Source organism: Chionomys nivalis, chromosome 1, assembly GCF_950005125.1.
Source record: "Chionomys nivalis chromosome 1, mChiNiv1.1, whole genome shotgun sequence".
Classification (NCBI taxonomy): Eukaryota; Metazoa; Chordata; class Mammalia; order Rodentia; family Cricetidae; genus Chionomys; species Chionomys nivalis.
In genome coordinates this window covers 136985936-137004535 of record NC_080086.1, presented here as the reverse complement: position 1 = coordinate 137004535, position 18600 = coordinate 136985936, and the positions used below count along the sequence as shown (strand labels likewise).

Genomic DNA, 18600 nt, shown 5'->3' with positions numbered 1-18600 from the left:
GGTTCCAAAACCACAGAGAAACCCTGTCTCGAAAAACAAAAAAACAAAACAAAACAAAAAAAACTGAGAGAAAAGATGCTAGGGTCAGCTTGGAGGCTGGCCACTGCAGTATCCTCATAAACCTTAAGTTTCTTATTTACTTTTTAAGTAAAAATACGTTTAAAAATTAAGACATTGGGTCAGTGAGGTGATTCCATGGGTAAAAGCTCCTGCCATCAAGCCAGAGAACCTGACTTGAATCATGGAACCTCTTGGTAGAAGGAAAGCTTTAACTCCCACAGGTTGTCAGTGACCTCTACATGTGTGCTATAGTATATGCTCACCTCCCCCAGCTAACAATTATTTATTTTATTAACATTTATCTGGGAGGGAGGCCCATGGCACTCATATGGAGATCAGAAGACTTCTTGTAGGAAGTTTGCTGTGGTCCCGGAACCTGTATGCCACTTGGGACCTAGAACTCTGTCTAGGGACAGTGAGGACAATCACTGAGGAAATGGCAGACATGTACAGAAAAACTGGAGTCAGATGGGGTGTGCAAACCTCTGAAGTGACATCTACCACTAGAACTGGAACATCACCATATTATATACAGCACAGGGGGAGGAGCTAGCTTTCTTTGGTAAGAGGTGTTTGTAGGAGGTGTCTTTTGGAAAATCGTCTCAGGCTGTGAACCTCCAGGAGGCGGAGGGAGCTGCGGTTGCTAGTTTTTGTGTATTTTGGTTTCTTCATTACACTTGGATTCCTTCCCACAACCTGTCCCAAGGAAAGCTTTGCCGTCCCTCTGAGCCTTCCCAGGGCAGGCTTTGTAACTCTTGTGGGGCTCAGGCATCAGAGCCTTTAGCATGGCTGTGTCAATGTCAATGATACACATTCATTTTAGGGCCTCCTCTGCTCCCTGTAGGAGTTGGTCCTCTCCTCCTATCATACCAGTCCTGAGGACAAACTCAGGTCCTCATGCTTGACAACAGGCTAAGCCATCTCACCAGCCCTAACAATTATTTTAATTTTCTTTCTTTCTTTTTTTTTTTTTGGTTTTATTTATGTGTTTTGCTTGTGTTTATGTATGCACTCCATATGTGTGCCCGTTGCCCATGGAGGTCAGAAGAGTGGGTCAGATCTAGAACTGGAGATAATGGATGGTTGTGAGCCATGGTGTAGGTTTTAGTAATCAAGTGCTCTTAACAGATGAGCCATCTCTCTAGCTCCATCCTAACAATTATTTCTTTTTTCATTTGTTTGTTTTTGTGATAGGATCTCACTATGTAACCTTGGCTGACTTGGAACTCACTGTGTAGACCAGACTGCCCTCAAATTTCTAGAAATCTACCTGCACTGCCTCCTGAGTGCCAGGATTAAAGACATGTGCCACCATGCCCTGCCTAACAGTTGTTTTTAACATTGTACCCTAGGGGTATTTTATTATGATTCAAGGAAATACAAATATTTTTCCTCTTTTAATGGGTGGTAGCATAAAAAAACTTATTTTTATGTATATGGCTTTTTTGCCTACATGTTTGTCTATGCAACGCTATGTGCCTGGTGCCCACAGAAGCCAAAAGAGAATGTTGGGTGTCCTAGGACTGGAATTACAGGCTGCTGTAAGCTGCCATGAAGGTTCTGGGAATCAAACCTGTATCCTCTGGAAGAATAGCAAGTGTTCTTAACCTTTTAACCATCTCACCAGCTCCTATTTTCTTATCTTTTATGGCTGATTGTATATAATACAGTAGTTCCCTGGTTGCTATTGTATGACTTACTTAACTAGTTCCCTATTTGCTATTATTCTAATCTTTTTCTATTACAGACAATGTTTCTCTATAACTTTGGAACCTGTCCTGGGAGTAACTCTTGTAGACCAGGCTGGCCTTAAACTCACAGAGATCTGCCTGCCTCTGCCTCTGTGCTGGGATTAAAGGCGTGCGCCACCACTGCCAGGTTTCCTAATCTCTTAGTATGGATATACCATTCATTGTGAAGAATAGATGACTCATGCTTAGAATAGTTGTTTGTACAATGGAAAAGCTGTGCCAGTAGAGTTATAATATTGCTAGAAAAGAATAATTGATAATGGTATTTTATGGTGGCTGTGAATGAGTTTATCAGATTTCGTAGACTGTGTACACTACAGATTGCTGAAGTAATTCAAGACATAATTTGTTCTTTTCTTTGTAGGTTTCAGAATGTCTACCATCTTGACTTCCACTTTTAAAAACATTTCTACTACATCACAATGGGCCCTCAGATTTTGTAAGTTCAATTTTTCTTTTTTAAGTGTAGACTTATAAACATTGTGCATAGTTATTAAATGATACACACTTTGTTTCCTAGCTGTAAGACCTCTGAGCTGTTCTTCCCAGCTACGATCAGCCCCAGGTACAGTAATTTTCAAACAAATACTTCTCTATTTAATTTTAAATGTTAAAATTCTGTATTTGTGAATTCTGAGTAAAAAAAACTAATTCTTCCCCTTTTATGATCAGCATATCATTATTACCTTCAAATAAAAATATGTATAGTCAATCAGTAACATTATTTTGGGCTTAAGATGATAAAAGAAGACTGCTTCCTGGCCTTTGGCACTCATAGAGTCATGAAGGTCCTATAAACTTGGTGGGTCAGTGTATGTAGCCCTGGCTATCAGTCCTGGAAAAGATAAGCTTACACACTGTCCTGAAATCATTGTGGAGCCCCATGTTAACTTTTACAATTGTAGTTAGTGGTAGACTTCTCTATTAAATATCTTATTATCTTATATACAAGAGGACTTGTTTCTGAAATAGGGGTGAATGGGAAAACTAGTTAATAAAGGAAGATGTTTAGCTATCATGGAATGAAAGAGTAGGGAAATTCATTGATTTGATGGTGTTATGTAGCTCCTCAATGAAACCCAATGAATTAGGCTTCTTCACTGTTGAAAATCACTGTGTGGTGTAAACATTTCCTGACAGATTGTCAACATTTTTTTCTCCTTGTCTGGGCTTTCTGTTGACTTTTTTCTGATTTTAGATTTATTTTATATGTAATATAAAATATATTATTTGTGCAATGGTTTTATAGAAAAAGTGCCATCTAGGATCAGGACATGTACTCTGTTTCAGCATGGTATCTTTTCGGCTACTGTGGCCAAATGACATCTCTATGTTTTATAGTTTCCTTCTCTTAAAAAAAATGGTTGCCAGCCTTACTATATAGGTATGAATATATCTCTAAGTTCTTTAAGTACTGGGAATATAGTGGTAGAATTCCTACGTAGGATATTCAAGACCCTGGTTCAATCCCCATCCTGTACTAAGGGAAAAGGGACAAAATCAAAGCAGATTTGGACTGAAGATACAGATTAATGGTGGAGCGCTTGCCTAGCACACTGTACTCAACCCACCATCACCATAGCAGCTACAACAGCACACAGCCAAAATGCCCTTCATCAACTAAAGTCAGTATGTTCATGGTGGTATTATCTTCCCACAGTATTCTTAGACATCTGTTGCCTAATCTCAGCTAGAGAACTTATGTCCTAGAGCCTCTAAATTCTAACCAGAATTTAGATTTCTATTGTCTCCACAAAGAATAATAAAGGATAGTTCCTTTCTGACTTGTGTCACCTTTCCCCTGATTTAACTGTTCACTCAGGCTTTTGCTTTGCATAATCACCCACGCAGACCTGACTCCTTGCCAAGTAGTAAAAGGTCATTCTGATGACAACAGAGAAATCATTTTTCAGTCATTTAGACTAGTCTCTGTTATCTGGTAGCCGTTTTTTTGGTGTTTTTCTTTTCTTCCTATGTTATAAGCTCTGAAAGTCTTGAGACTTATGTCCCCAGTGTCAAACAGTATTTTATAAGTGGTTTGTGTTAATGCTGCTGATGATAATGGCACAAAAAGGCACTGATAAGCAAAGGAATGTGACTGGCTGGTTTTAGGATAGGGAAGGGCCATGTGCCTGTGCCAAGCAGGTTTTAGGTTACAATAGTTATAACTATATAATTCCTCTTAACTCGTTTGAGTATTACTGCTGGAAGAAGTGTGAGCAAATGACTACAGGATGTATTGGTGTCCTGTCATCTCATGAACCGTGTCTAGTGGGAATTTTGACTGATTTGATGATTATTTTTTTGTTTCTCTGTCTATGTTCCTGTTTTTCTCCCATACAGATAGCAGTTATGTAAAGTATGACACATCTTTTTTATTTTTTTTTAATTAATTTTTATTGAGCTCTACATTATTCCCTGGTTCCCTCCTTGCCCCCCTTCCCTTCAACCCTCTCACAAGGTCCCCATGCTTCCAATTTACTCAGGAAATCTTGTCTTTTTCTACTTCCTATGTAGATTAGGTCTATGTATCTCTTTCTTAGGGTCTTCATTGTTGTCCAGGTTCTCTGGGATTGTGGTTTATAGGCTGGTTTTCTTTGCTTTATGTTTAAAAGCCACTTATGAGTGAGTACATATGATAATGATCTTTCTGGGTCTGGGTTACCTCACTCAAAATGATGTTTTCTAGCTCCATGCATTTGCCTGCAAATTTCAAGATGTCGCTATTTTTTTCTGCTGTGTAGTACTCCATTGTGTAAATGTACCACATTTTCCTTATCCATTCGTCGATCGAGGGGCATTTAGGTTGTCTCTAGGTTCTGGCTATGACAAACAAAGCTGCTATGAACATAGTTGAGCACATATCCTTGTGGCATGATTGAGCATCCTTTGGATATATACCCAAAAGTGGTATTGCTGGGTCTTGAGGAAGGTTGTTTCCTAATTTTCTGAGAAGTCATCATACTGATAACCAAAGGGGCTGTACCAGCTTGCATTCCCACCAGCAATGCAGAAGTGTTCCCTTTACCCCACAACCTCTCCAGCATAAATTATCATCAGTGTTTTTGATCTTGGCCATTCTTTCAGGTGTAGGATGGAATCTCAGAGTTGTTTTGATTTACATTTCTCTGATGACTAAGGATATTGAGCATTTCCTTAAGTGTCTTTCAGCCATTTTAGATTCCTTTGTTGAGAGTTCTCTGTTTAGATCTGTACTCCATTTTTTTTATTGGATTATGTGTTCTTTTGATGACCAATTTCTTGAGTTCTTTGTATATTTTGGAGATCAGACCTCTGTCTGATGTGGGGTTGGTGAAGATCTTTTCCCATTCTGTAGGCTGTTGTTTTGTCTTGTTGCCCGTGTCCTTTGCTTTACAGAAGCTTTTCAGTTTCAGGAGGTCCCATTTATTAATTGTTTTCTCTCAGGCATGACACATCTTTTAATCTTTGATTTTAATTGTGTATAGAGTATAGAATATATATTGATTAGCATTTGAATTCTAGATTTTCAAGTTACATAGTCTAGCTTGCACATTTGCAAATAAAGTTTTGCAGACCAGGAATGTGTTTTTATACTCAGTTGAGATTTTTGGGTTCATTGTTATTGTCTACCCTTAACACACACGCATTTTGAATATATGTAAAGGAGCTGTATTAATTATGTTTGAGAATTTTTTTATGTGGTTAGGAGCCAGTGTGCACATAAAACAGTGGGAGTTCTTTTGGTGACTATTATATAATGCAATAGCAGTACTATTTTTCAAATAGACCAGCCTGGTCTACAAGAGCTAGTTCCAGGACAGGCTCCAAAGCTACAGAGAAACCCTGTCTCGAAAAACCAAAAGAAGAAGAAGGAGGAGGAGGAGGAGGAGGAGGTTGTTCGAAGAAGAAGAAGAAAGAAGAAAGAAGGAAGTTGTTCAAAGAATAATAATAATAATAATAATAATAATAATAATAAGAAGAAGAAGAAGAAGAAGAAAGAAGTTGTTCAAAGGCAGAACTATAGGTAGCTAATTATTAGAGAAAGCTTTATTCAGATAGAATGTGAGGTAAGCCCAAGATACATGGAAGAATTGAATGAAATGGGGGTAAGCAAATGAGAGAGTACTCGAATAAAGGTGAGATACTAGAAGTGAGCAAGGGACTGGGGGCTTGCTCAACCTGTCCATTTAAAACAATAGTAGATGATACCTTATGACAATCAAGTAGAGCAGTGGTTCTCAACCTATGGGTTACAACTCTTTTGGGCATTTGAATGACCCTTTCACAGGGATCCTAAGATCACTGAAAAGCACTGATTCTTATATTATGATCCATAACAGCAGCAAAATTATATTTATGAAATAACAGCAGAAATTTATGATTGGGGATTACTACAACATGAGGAACTATATTAAAGGGTTACAACATTATGAAGGTTGAGAATTATTCAAGCTGAGCAAGAAATTAGAAAAATAATAATTTTAATCTTTTTGGAGATGCATAAAAGAAACAAGCTACTTTAAAAAAAAAAAACACCCTTACATAGTAATGTGTCATCCAACTTTTCCTCAAAATACCTTTTTATAAGGTCAGTCACAAGTAATCTACAGATTTGGTGTACTGTTTTTATTTCTTAGTTTTCATTTTCTTTTTTTTAAAGATTTATTTATTTATTATGTATACTGTGTTCTGTCTGCATGTATGCCTGTAGGCCATAAGAGGGCACCAGATCTGATTACAGATGGTTGTGAGCCACCATGTGGTTGCTGGGAATTGAACTCAGGACCTCTGGAAGAGCAGTCAGTGCTTTTAACCATTGAGCCATCTCTCCAGCCCTTTATTTCTCATTTTTTTTTTTTTTTTTTTTTTTTTGTTTTTGTTTTTTGTTTTTCGAGACAGGGTTTCTCTGTGGTTTTGGAGCCTGTCCTGGAACTAGCTCTTGTAGACCAGGCTGGTCTCGAACTCACAGAGATCCACCTGCCTCTGCCTCCCAAGTGCTGGGATTAAAGGCGTGCGCCACCACCGCCCGGCCTCTCATTTTTCTTGAAGATGGAAACATCATTCTATATTCCCTTTGATTTCTGTCCTCTACCTTCCAGTCCCATCATATTCTTTGATTCTTCTACTGTCTCCTAAGCTTATTTTCTGATCATACCTTCTTTGCCCCTCTCTGTAGGAAGTTACAAAGCTGTCTTGTTATCGTGGGTTTGAGAGGGTTTGTGTGTACTGAAAGTAGAAAGGTGTCAGGAAGCACACATGCTGCTCATGGCCAGGTGTTCCTCTCACGTCACCCTGTGATGTGCCCTTTCCCCAGCCTTTCCTCTTATCTATGTATGTCTTTCTTCTTTTTACTCTTTTGTTCTTTTCTTTGCTCCCAGGATTTGTGGCTATCCCACAGCTAGCTTACAGATGACGTCACTTTTACCATTGCCCTAGTTCTTTTCATGGCCTCTGTAATGGGTATTTTTTGCCATGTTTCTTTGCTTGGATTCCTACCAAGGAGGATCTGGCCTGGCACAGTTCATCTCTTGTTTGCCGATAACACGACTAGCTAATTGCTATGGTTTATAGAGTCTGAGTGTACATACCAAAGGTCATGAGCTGGAAGTTTGCTCCTTGTGGTAATACTGAGAGGCGCTAGAACCTTTAAGAAATCCCAGTACTGGGGAGGCTTAAGTAGTTGTAATGTTGAGAGTTTGAGGCCAACCTAAGCTACATTATGAATTTGATATGTAGCAGTACCCTGTTTTTGTTTTTGTTTTTTTTTAAATGAACTTGAAAGTAATTTGGTCATTGGTATGAGTATGGTATCAACCTTTGAGAGTGGCTGGGTTTTTTGTTGTTGTTGTTTCATTTTTTTTAAGATTTATTTATTTACTTAGTATGCAATGTTCTGCCTGTATAGATAGATACATACCTACAGGCGAGAAGATGGCACCAGATCTCCTTACTGGTAGTTTTGAGCCACCATGTGGGTTGCTGGGAATTGAACTCAGGACCTTTGGAAGAACAGCCAGTGCTCTTAACTACTGAGCCATCTCTATAGTCCAAGAGTGGCTGTTTTAAAATGAGTCCATCCCAAGTGCTTGTCCTCTTCTGCACATAGCCATTTTTCTTCCTGTTTCCTTGCTGTGGTATGTTTAGCTTTGTTATGACAAAGCCAGGGAGACCTTCACCAGGACCTCAGTATGCACCATTTAATTAGTTTAGATTCCTTAATGTCCAGTCTCGAGTATTTTATTGTAGCAAAAACAAAACAAACAAAACAAAAAATGGTGCTAATATACACTAGTCAACTACTTTGTTGATTTGTCAGTGGGCCTGGCATACCCCCTCTGAACACGATCAGTTTGTGCCTTGGATTTAGAGTTATGACCTTGTTTGACTATCCCATTGGCAGAGACTATAAACAGTACAGCTCTTTTTAGAGGAGACAAAGGCAGACCTATCAGAATTACACCCAACTTCTCAATGGAAATTATAAAAGCCAGAAGGTCATCATAAAAATAGACCCAAATACCAGAAAGAGAGAAAGAGAGCAATCATAGCAAAGTGTATCTGGGCAAGTGTTCCACTTGAGCTTCTTCCCTATCCCTGATTTGATATTTTATTAATATTTCTTTTTGTGTTTTTTTTTTTTTTGGTTTTTCGAGATAGGGTTTCTCTGTGCCTTTGGAGCCTGTCCTAGAACTAGCTCTTGTAGACCAGGCTGGCCTCAAACTCACAGAGATCCACCTGCCTCTGCCTCCCAAGTGCTGGGATTAAAGGCGTGTGCCACCACTGCCTGGCCTATTAATATTTCTTTGAACTTTATCTTAAAGCTGTCCAGACCAAGTCAAAGAAGACCTTAGCAAAACCCAATATGAAGAATATAGTGGTGGTGGAAGGTGTCCGCATTCCATTTCTGCTGTCCGGCACTTCGTAAGTATGACATGATCATGGTAGTTGTTTCTCTTTTAAGGAACTGTTTGAAGTAGTCTCTGTAGGTAATAATGCCATTAGTGGGGAACCATATGGAAAGTACTTGTATAAAGTCAGTATAGAACAAGTCAAATCAGTGCGGTATATAATAGCAAGATGTTTTATCCTTTTTTATAAACTAGCTTGCCATGGTATTAGCCTGAAATTGCCTTAATTGAAAGTTCAGTGTAGATCCAGATAGCATCTTTTCCAACAGGGTGTCCTTTTCTTTTCTGGAACATTGATTGCTTCTGTAGGCACAGTTAGTGCTGAGGATGGTCTGTAAAAATTCTGAGAACCTGCTACTTTAGTCCTGAAAATGATGAGGCTTTGAGTTGACACAGCTGATCTAAATGCCGCTTGTAGCTCAACCCCAAGTATTTTGGACTAGCCTGATAATTTCTCAGAATCAATCAACTGTTTTTCTTAGGGTTTTCTATTCTCTAAATATGAGATTCATTCTACACAAAAACTGATAATGAATTCTGCTAATTAAGTTCAGGAATTAGTTCTGTTTTGTTTAGATTGTGTTAGTTTGTTAATATTTCTATTTTGCACAGGCAGTCACTAACATTAAAAACTGGAGAATATTAGGCTCCAGTTTAAAAACAATAAGGCCTATCTTATGTATTCATATGGAAAATTTGACATCTTGGAGATATATTACTTTTTTTTTTTTTTTTTTTGGTTTTTCGAGACAGGGTTTCTCTGTGGCTTTGGAGCCTGTCCTGGAACTAGCTCTTGTAAACCAGGCTGGTCTCGAACTCACAGAGATCCGCCTGCCTCTGCCTCCCAAGTGCTGGGATTAAAGGCGTGCGCCACCACCGCCCGGCTGAGATATATTACTTTTAAATGGAAAAGCATAGGGGCTGAAGAGATGGCTCAGGAGGTAAGAGCCCTTTGAGAGGACCCAGGTTCAATTCCCAACACCCACAACTGTGTTTAACTCCAGTTCCAGGGAATCCAACACAGACATACATGCAGACAAAACACCAATACACTTAAAATAAAAATAAAATTTAAAAAAGGAGCCAATGAGATGGTTCAGTGGGTAAAGGTGCTTGCTACCAAATCTGATGACACAAGTACAGTTCCTGGAAAACAAGGGGAGAACTGACTCCTACAAGTTGTTCTGTGCCTTCCCCAAATGTATGAGCACACAGCACCAAATGTTAAAAAAGAGAAAAGACTTAAACAAGGTGTAGAGCCTCATGTGTAATGTGGAGGGAGGAGGAGGGAGGGAAGAGCAGGAAGGCTGGGGTTAGTGACTCTAACAGACTTTTTGCAGGGAGGGAAAATAGTAGCTTATAGTGGAGAAAACTGACAGGTACCATGTGAACCAAATGCTCAAGTTAACATCACCAATAATAAGTAATTTTAATGCCACACATCCCAATAGGAAGCAATGAGAACAGTGCCTTGCCTCCGATCTCAGGTGTCAAAAGTGGGGAACTATCATAGTTTAGAGGTGGCTAAGCCGCCATAACAACTAGAAGCTACATGGCCCTGTGGGTTAGACTCTGGAGCAGGAAAAGGGTGTTCATAGGAAACTAGTGAGAGCCACAAAGTTATTGACTTAGTGAATAGTACCTTGAAGAAGCTGGGTAGAGGGTGTAGGAACTCAACTCTGTCCTTTTTGCTCTTTGGTAAATCTCAGATTATTTCAAAGGAAAAAGTTTCATAAAACAACTAAAACATGCCCCTTGTATCCTTTTGAGCTTTACAAAATAAAAAAATGTAGTCATACCCTGCCCACCAAAAAAGCTCTCAAAAGAAGGTTAGTTTTAAAAAGAATATTTAACACATGCCATACTGAATAATAAAAGTATGGGATATAATTTTTTAATGTACATGATACTTTATGTTTGGGGTTGGGATTTTTGTTTGTTACTTTTGAGACAGGGTCTCCTGCTGTAGCTGAACTGGCCTAGAATTTGCGAGCATTCCCCAGCCTTGGCCTCCCAGGTGCTGAGATTATGGGTCTGAGCACCATGCGCAGCTAGAACATCTGTTTAGTCAGATACCCAGAAAATTCTGTAGGTGTTTAGGGCTTGTCAGGTTTTTTAAGATGACAGCAAAGTCACACTATTTCTTCACTTGAGCCAACAGAATGACTTTGACAGTAGCATTGGTTGCATTTTCAGCAGTATATATTAGATAATCTGTATTTCAAAAATAATTTAAAAGGTTATTGAAACTCTAGGCTTTTGGTTTAAATTATTTGTTTCTTTCCCAGCTATAAAGACTTAATGCCACATGACTTGGCTAGAGCTTCACTTTCGTAAGTAAATGAAGTTTCCTGTTCTTTCATTTAAAATGTTTTCCTAGTTTTAGCATTTGAAGTAAGTAGTATGTTCTGTAGAATTTTCATGTTTAGGATATGTTAAACTTCATATGGCAAGAAGTAAGTTTTTGTTTGTTTTTCGAGACATGGTTTCTTTATGTAACCCTGGCTGTCCTGGAACTCACTCTGTAGACCAGGCTGACCTGCTACTGCCTAGCTGCAAGAAGCAATATTAACTACCTTATACAAGGTTTTTTTTTTTTTTTGGTTTTTCGAGACAGGGTTTCTCTGTGGTTTTGGAGCCTGTCCTGGAACTAGCTCTTGTAGACCAGGCTGGTCTCGAACTCACAGAGATCCACCTGCCTCTGCCTCCCAAGTGCTGGGATTAAAGGCGTGCGCCACCACCGCCCGGCGGTTTTTTTTTTTAAAGATAGGGTTTTACCATCTAACTCTGACTGACCTGAAACTCACCATAGAACAGACTGACCTTGAATTTAGGGATTGACCTACTTCTGCACCTCAGTTGCTGGGATTAAAGGTGTGTCCCGTGATAGGATTAAATTTTAACTTTATATGTTAAATTTGAACAGCTTTGATTGGAAGGCATCTTTATCTGCAAGTTTAGCACGTAGCATCTTGATATGACTATATATATAATATATATATGGTATGTGGATGGTGTTTATTATAATATTCTCATATAATATTCTCAGGCTGGCCTGGAACTCATTATGTAGGCCAAGATGGCTTCAAACTCATGGCAATCATCCTGTTTCATCTGCATGCATGTAGGCAAATACTCATACACATAAGATAAAAATTAAAAAACAAAAAACTCGAAGGTTCATGTGCAAAGCAAGTAAAAGTTTTAAATTAGAGCTGAGTGGTGGTGGCACCTGCCTTTAATCCCAGCACTTGGGAGGTAGAGTCAGGTGGGTCTCTGTGAGTTTGAAGCCAGCCTGGTCTACAGAGTGTGTTCAGGACAGGCTCCAAAGCTATACAGAGAAACCCTATCTCAAAAAAAAAAAAAAAAAAAATTTAAATTAAATGTAACAAAATGAGGTTGAGATGGATGAATACTTTGGTGTGGTCATAAAATATATGGCTGTGTCTACATAATATACTCTCTAAATGTCCAGTGATATTTTGCTTTAGTGTCTCCAAGCAGCCGAAGATCTTTTCCTCACTGGAAAACACTTTCATTTAACCTTTCTGCTCATCAGTCAGTTTTCTTGTCTTCCTGCCAGACTTTAGGAACAAATGCCACAGCATTGTTTCTCTGTTTACTGTTTACTCTCCCTAATTACATAATAATAATAATCATTTCCATTCCCAAATCTCTGCCCAGCTACACTTTGGAAGTTTCTCTTTAGGGATCATAAATAGAGCATTCTTTTCTTGGGCCTTTCTGTGTTCTACATTTAACACTGTGGACTGTGCCTGGACATGTCTTCCTTTGAGTTCTTGTATTGCAGCTTTATGAATCTCCTGCTTCTTTATTCCACTTCCTTCCCTTCCTCTTCTCTTCCTTTCCCATCTTCTCTTTATTTCAGTGATGGGGTTCTTAAGCCAAAGGACTTGTAAATACTGGGCAAATGTTGTACCAGTGAACTGCACCTTTAACTCCATACAGATTTTATATAACTCACTTTTGAGTTTTGACAAATGTGTACGTGTGTTCCTATTTTTGATGGCTCCTTAAATTCTCTCTCTCTCTCTCTCTCTCTCTCTCGTTTTGTTTTTGTTTTTTGAGACAGGGTTTCTTTGTAGCTTTGGAACTTGCTCTGTAGACCAGGCTGGCCTCAAACTCACAGACATCCACCTGCCTCTGCCTCCTGAATGCTAAAGGTGTGCGCCACCACTGCCCAGCTCCAAAGTAACTTTTGATTCTTCCTTCTGATGTCTCATTACCAAGTGACCATCAGATACTGCCTTCACATCTCTTGTCATTCATTTCCTTTTTGATAGGGTGCCAAATGTTTGTGCCTGGCCTTTTAAAGAGAAGGGCTTATCTTTGTGTTTTTCTGGTGATTAGAATTGAACCTAGGGCCTTATATGTACTAGATGAGCACTCTCCTATACTTCCAACTTGGGCACTGTTTGTTTAAAAACGTGCAGTGTTTTATGTGATGTTCTCTGGCATGTTTGAACTGTTTCTTTTCTTTGGATTTCTGCTCTTAGGGGTTTGTTGCATCGGACCAATGTTCCAAAGGATGTTGTTGATTATATCATTTTTGGTACGGTTATTCAGGAAGTAAAAACAAGCAATGTGGCTAGAGAGGTAAGTAAAGCAAAATTATATGTTTAAAGAGATTGATAAAGCTGGACATAATAGTTGATGCTTGTAATTTATTCTTGAGAGGCTGAGGCAGGGGGATTGCCATGGAGTCCACTACTAGTAAGTTACAGATCAGTCTGGCTGCAGTAGAATCTTGTCTCCAAAACAATAGCAACAGCTCTGTTGCTCTAGGCTTGGTGCCACACGCCTTTAATATCAGCACTCAGAAGGCAGAAGCAGGAAAATCTATGAGTTTTAGGCCATCTATGACTACAAAACAAGATCCCTTTTCTTCCCCTATCCCAACCCCTCCAAAGTGGCAAAAAAGTCAATTTGAAGTAATATTTTTTAATTTATTTCTTTGTGTGTGTGTGTGCGTGTGTGTGTGTGTCTACGCGCACACGCATGCACACATGTGCTAGAGATTAGACTCAAGGCTTTGTACTTGGTGCCAAGTGTTCTACCACTAAGATATGTCCCCAACCAAGAATTTACCGTTTTAAAGTCATTGAAGTCTTAAAATTCATTAACTAAATATATATTTAACTAAAAATCAGATGATGTGTGCTGGAGGCCTTTATCATTTATTACAGAAGTTACAATTAATATTCAAGGTGTCAAGTCACAAGAGTTAACTTCTGATGGAGGAAACTTGCCTTGCAAGGCCTGCAAGAAATGCAAACTCCAGAAAACTGTTGCTTCTGCCTGTAATTTTAAATGTGCTAATTGCATTCTTTCTCTAGCCTGTATATATGTGTGTATCTCATAAATACATTTCTGATCTACTGGGCATTTTTATCTGTGGATTGTCAAGAAGCTGGGTCTTCCTTAGCTGTATTGTCTAATTGATATTAATAATGTTAGCCTATATAGAGTTTTGATGAATGAAACAAATACAAAGATGCTTCCCTAGAGTCAGGTGTTATAATGGTGGTACACGCCCTTAATCCTAGCACTCAGGAGGCAGAGACCTGGTCTACACAGAAAGTTCCAGGACAGGCTCCAAAACTACAGAAAAACCCTGTCTCAAAACACATGCACACACACACACGCACAAAAGGAAAGAAAAGGAAAAAAGAAAAGAGCTGTAATATCCCCAGCTGCCAAGATAGCCGCACACAATTAACTAATATAAAACTTTAAAGTTGCAGCTGGGCGGTGGTGGCGCATGCCTTTAATCCCAGCACTCGGGAGGCAGAAACAGGCTGATCTCTGTGAGTTCGAGGCCAGCCTGGTCTACAAGAGCTAGTTCCAGGACAGGAACCAAAAGCTACGGAGAAACCCTGCCTCAAAAAAATCAAAAAAAATAAAAAAATAAAAAAATAAATAAACTTTAAAGTCGCTTTTAGATCAGTCCAGGTGCTTTGCTAATTGGATTTTAAGATAAACTATTACTAAATGAATACAATCTTATTTACTAGGACATGTAGCCAGCTGTATGATTTGTTGAGACAAGGTAAATAGTGCAAAGTACCCTAATTGCAGTACCAGGGACAATAATTAACTTTTTGCATGGATTCCTAACCTCAGTTTTATAGCCTTTGCCCAGACACCATGGGATAAGATCCCTGAATGGCTAGGGCTATTTAGAAAATATAAACCATAGCTCCTGAAAAAAGTTACAGCTTCTCTTTCTATGGTCTAGGGTTACCTGCTGGACAGAAAAATATTTCTTAAGATTTAAAATGTTTTTAATGTCACTGTGCCTTGGCGAGTGCTGGGTGGGCTCCTCTCCATATTCCTTTCCCTGCAGCTCGTGCTGCACTCTGAGGACACCTTTGTAAACAAATAGTCTCCAGTGTGAGAGGCCTGGCCTTTACGACCACTAATCACAAACTGTTTAAGATATATATGTTATATACAGTAAGAAGTATAGTGTATAACATACAGTTTCCTTATTTCTCTCATTGGTTTAGCTCTGTAGGGCTACCTCTGTAGAGAAGATAACAGAGAGACTTCTTTCACAGCCACGGTTTGCCGCACATGAGTTAGGGGTTAACTGGAAGAAAGAGCCTTTTAAATTTTCATTGGTTTTTGAACCAGGGTTTCTCTGTGTAGCCCTAGCTGTTCTGGAACTAACTCTGTAGACCAGACTGGCCTTGAAATCACAAGGGTCTGCCTGCCTCTGCTTCCTGAGTTCTGAGATTAAAAGCATGTGCCACCACCGCCCAGCCAAAGTGATCTTTTCTTCCTGTCTGGATTTATTGCACTGTGAGTTGTTGGAATGACTCTGTTTCTTATCATTTACTTAAGAACTGGTATGTGACCTTCAGAGGCAATGCCTGCAAGATTTTGTGGGTCTTTATAAGCTGGGTAGAACAGAGGGGGGGAGGGCAGAAATGAGCAGAAATGTAAAAGAATAAAGAATGTAGGAAGAATAATGAAGAAAACAAAGAATGTAACAGAGAATTGGAATTAGAACTGAAACAGAATTAAAGCTAGGAAATTATAGACAATTAAGACAAAAGAATTAGAATAAAGGCAAAAGAATTAGAAGAGTACAATAAAGAGACATGATGAGAAGATGTGTGTGAGTTGACCTGTTTCCTTCACCCTTGCTTGAATCCTAGTTTCTTCGTTCATTGTAGTTTGGACCCTGAAGAGGAGGTTTTTAAGGCTGGACTTTAAAAGCCTTCATTAGATAACTATTATTATTTCCCCCCCTCCCCAACTATTATTATTAATAATTACTGTTATTATCACATAACTATTATCACATTTTGCTATAAGTCAGATAGATTATTTGAGTGGGTTTAGGAAATGTTAGTTTATTTGTCTCTTGTGTTAGAGAAACAGTATAGCAGTGTGTGACTGATATTACTCTTTGTAATGTTAGCCATCATGGTTTCTAGTTAAACTTTAACATCTTATAGCCAATTTCATAGCTTGAGTTTTGTAGTCAGAGGAAGCTTTGCCTATAATTTACTGCCTTTGACTAGATGACACGTAGGCAGATTTTTTTCTTTTTATGTAGGTATTTCATACAAGTTTACCTTTACCCTAGTTGGCACACACCCATCTGGTGTTTATTGGGCAATGGAGATAATGACCGCCTTGGAACTAGTATGAGTTTCCCACAGGCATTTGACTGAATAGTTCAAACCTGTCTTCTGGGCTTTGTTTCAATTATTTGGAGAAACTTGGCTTGCAAGCATATTTATCTTATTTCATGTCTGTGTTTCTGTGTCCATTATAGTTACAAGGATAATAACTTCCATTGCCAGCCGAGATAGAAGGGAAAATGTGCAGTTCAAAAGCATTTGTTTTTGTTACACTTTTACAAATGTTAAAACAGCTAAAGTCCCAGCACTGCACAGCTCACAAAGTGACCATCTGGACGCTGTTGGGGGGCAGAAGAGAACTGAGAGCAGGGAGAGGTTTCTGTTCTCATAGAGTGTTTACTTTTCCTCTGCAGCTCACATTATTTTACATGCCTAATAAGAGCTCCAGTGGGCTATTAAAAAAAAAGACAAGAAGTTTGTGGGATAAAACAAGGATGAATCTTGGAAGAACTACTTATCCTGCTCAACTACAGAATGATTGAATAAATTATAATGATGATACTAGTCCATTAAAAACCTATGCTGTGAAATTTATAAAAAAAGTTTCGTGAGTGTATAAAGTCATCAAGCACCTTGCAATATGTTTTCAACTTCTGTATCATGAATAGGAGGTGACTTTCATAAGACTGAAAAAGTAAATATTAAATCTGTTTCAGTTTTCTCTATTTTTCAAATAAGAATTATGATGTTTTTCAATGAATTTTTCTGGAAGTGTTAAATGTGTATACACATCAGCTGCTATATAATTCAAATGAGGAAGTTTCTCCCTCTACCTCATACTAATATCAATCATGTTGTATTCCACGTAAACTTTTTTTGAGACAGGGTCTCACTTATGAAGCCCTTGCTAGCCTGAAACTCACTGTAGACCAGTCTAGCCTCAAACTTACAGAGATCTATCTGCCTCTGCCTCCGGAGTGCTGGGATTGAAGTTGTGAGCCACCATGCCTGACTCTCCAGGTAATTTTTGTATCTAGGGAGAAAGATAGAGTTGATGGGACAGTTATGAAAATAAGTAGTAGAACTTAACATCAACTAAAGCCAGAGAAAGAGTTTTGTTAGGACCTGTGCTGATATTGATATGAACTCCTAGAAGGCCTTGTACCTTACCAAACCTGACTTTGTTGAAAGACCTCAGTGTATTTCTCCTTCCGCTTAACTTCTTCCTTTCTCCTTGGTGCCTTGAAAGTGAGTCGTTCTTTAAATAGAAGTATGCACACAAGGGTCACCAGCTGCCAGTTCTATTTAAAGCTCTGTTAGTCCTTTGGGTCAGCTGGGGCCAAGGGTAACGTGCTTCAGTGGCCTTGTGAGGATCAAGCTGTTCTAACCTGAGTGCCCTTACCCTTGCCCCACTGTGGAGTCTTTCCTTTTGCCCTTGACACCTGCTTCTGATTTCCTTTCCAACTGGTTTAGGTTGAGAAGTTGACCTGCAGTTGCCAGGAAGTTTTAGCATAGTCATTTGGGCACTTAGTGTCAGGTCTCCCTGGAGACAGCAGAGTACGGTCATACTGGTTACTCAAAAGTAGCAGCTTTCTGCTCCTATAGATGGCAAGTAGTATCAAACGCAGTGTAAGTATAAAGGCAAAGATTAGCTAAGAGACCCAGCCTTTTAAATCGAGAATTTACAACATCCATATCAGACAGTTTGTATTCGGATAATTAGTTTCAAAAAAGACTACTAAAAATAGTTCCTTGTAGTTTCATAATAAAGGTGGGAAAAGTTAGGAACTTTTTTCCCCTAAAGTAAAGCTTTAGTATTAAAAAGTTTTTTTTTCTAAGTGTACTAAATTCTTTACATTAGCAAAACCGGAATGTTTTGACAACATAAATTTTCCCAACAAATATTGTAAAATAATTATAGATATCTTTGGCCGGGCGATGGTGGCGCACGCCTTTAGTCCCAGCACTCGGGAGGCAGAGGCAGGCGGATCTCTGTGAGTTCGAGACCAGCCCTGTCTCAAAAAACCAAAAAAAAAAAAAAATTATAGATATCTTTGTTTTATGTTTGTCTTTGCCTGGATCATGAAATTAGAGGCCACTTTTTGTTAGATTAGTAGGCCCTCAAACTTCCTCAGGGCCCCTAATTTTTTTTTTGTTTTTGGAACTAGCTCTATAGACCAGGCTAGCCTCCAGCTCTGCCTCTGCCTCCTGAGTGCTGGGAGTAAAGGCGTGCACCACCACCGCCTGGCTTTTGTTGTAGTTTTAATGGTCAGTTCTGTAGAA

General features: G+C 39.0%; 1 protein-coding gene across 2 annotated transcripts in view; it reads left to right on the top strand.

Annotated features, from left to right (window-relative positions):
- Hadhb (hydroxyacyl-CoA dehydrogenase trifunctional multienzyme complex subunit beta) overlaps positions 1-18600 on the top strand; it is a 38997-nt gene that overhangs the window by 3800 nt on the left and 16597 nt on the right. For both annotated transcript variants that reach the window (XM_057768525.1, XM_057768519.1), the window contains exons 2-6: positions 2176-2250; positions 2332-2376; positions 8615-8714; positions 10990-11034; positions 13219-13318. In XM_057768525.1, coding sequence (XP_057624508.1) covers positions 2184-2250; positions 2332-2376; positions 8615-8714; positions 10990-11034; positions 13219-13318 — 357 coding nt within the window. In that variant the 5' untranslated portion in view covers positions 2176-2183. The remainder of the gene's footprint in view (positions 1-2175; positions 2251-2331; positions 2377-8614; positions 8715-10989; positions 11035-13218; positions 13319-18600) is intronic.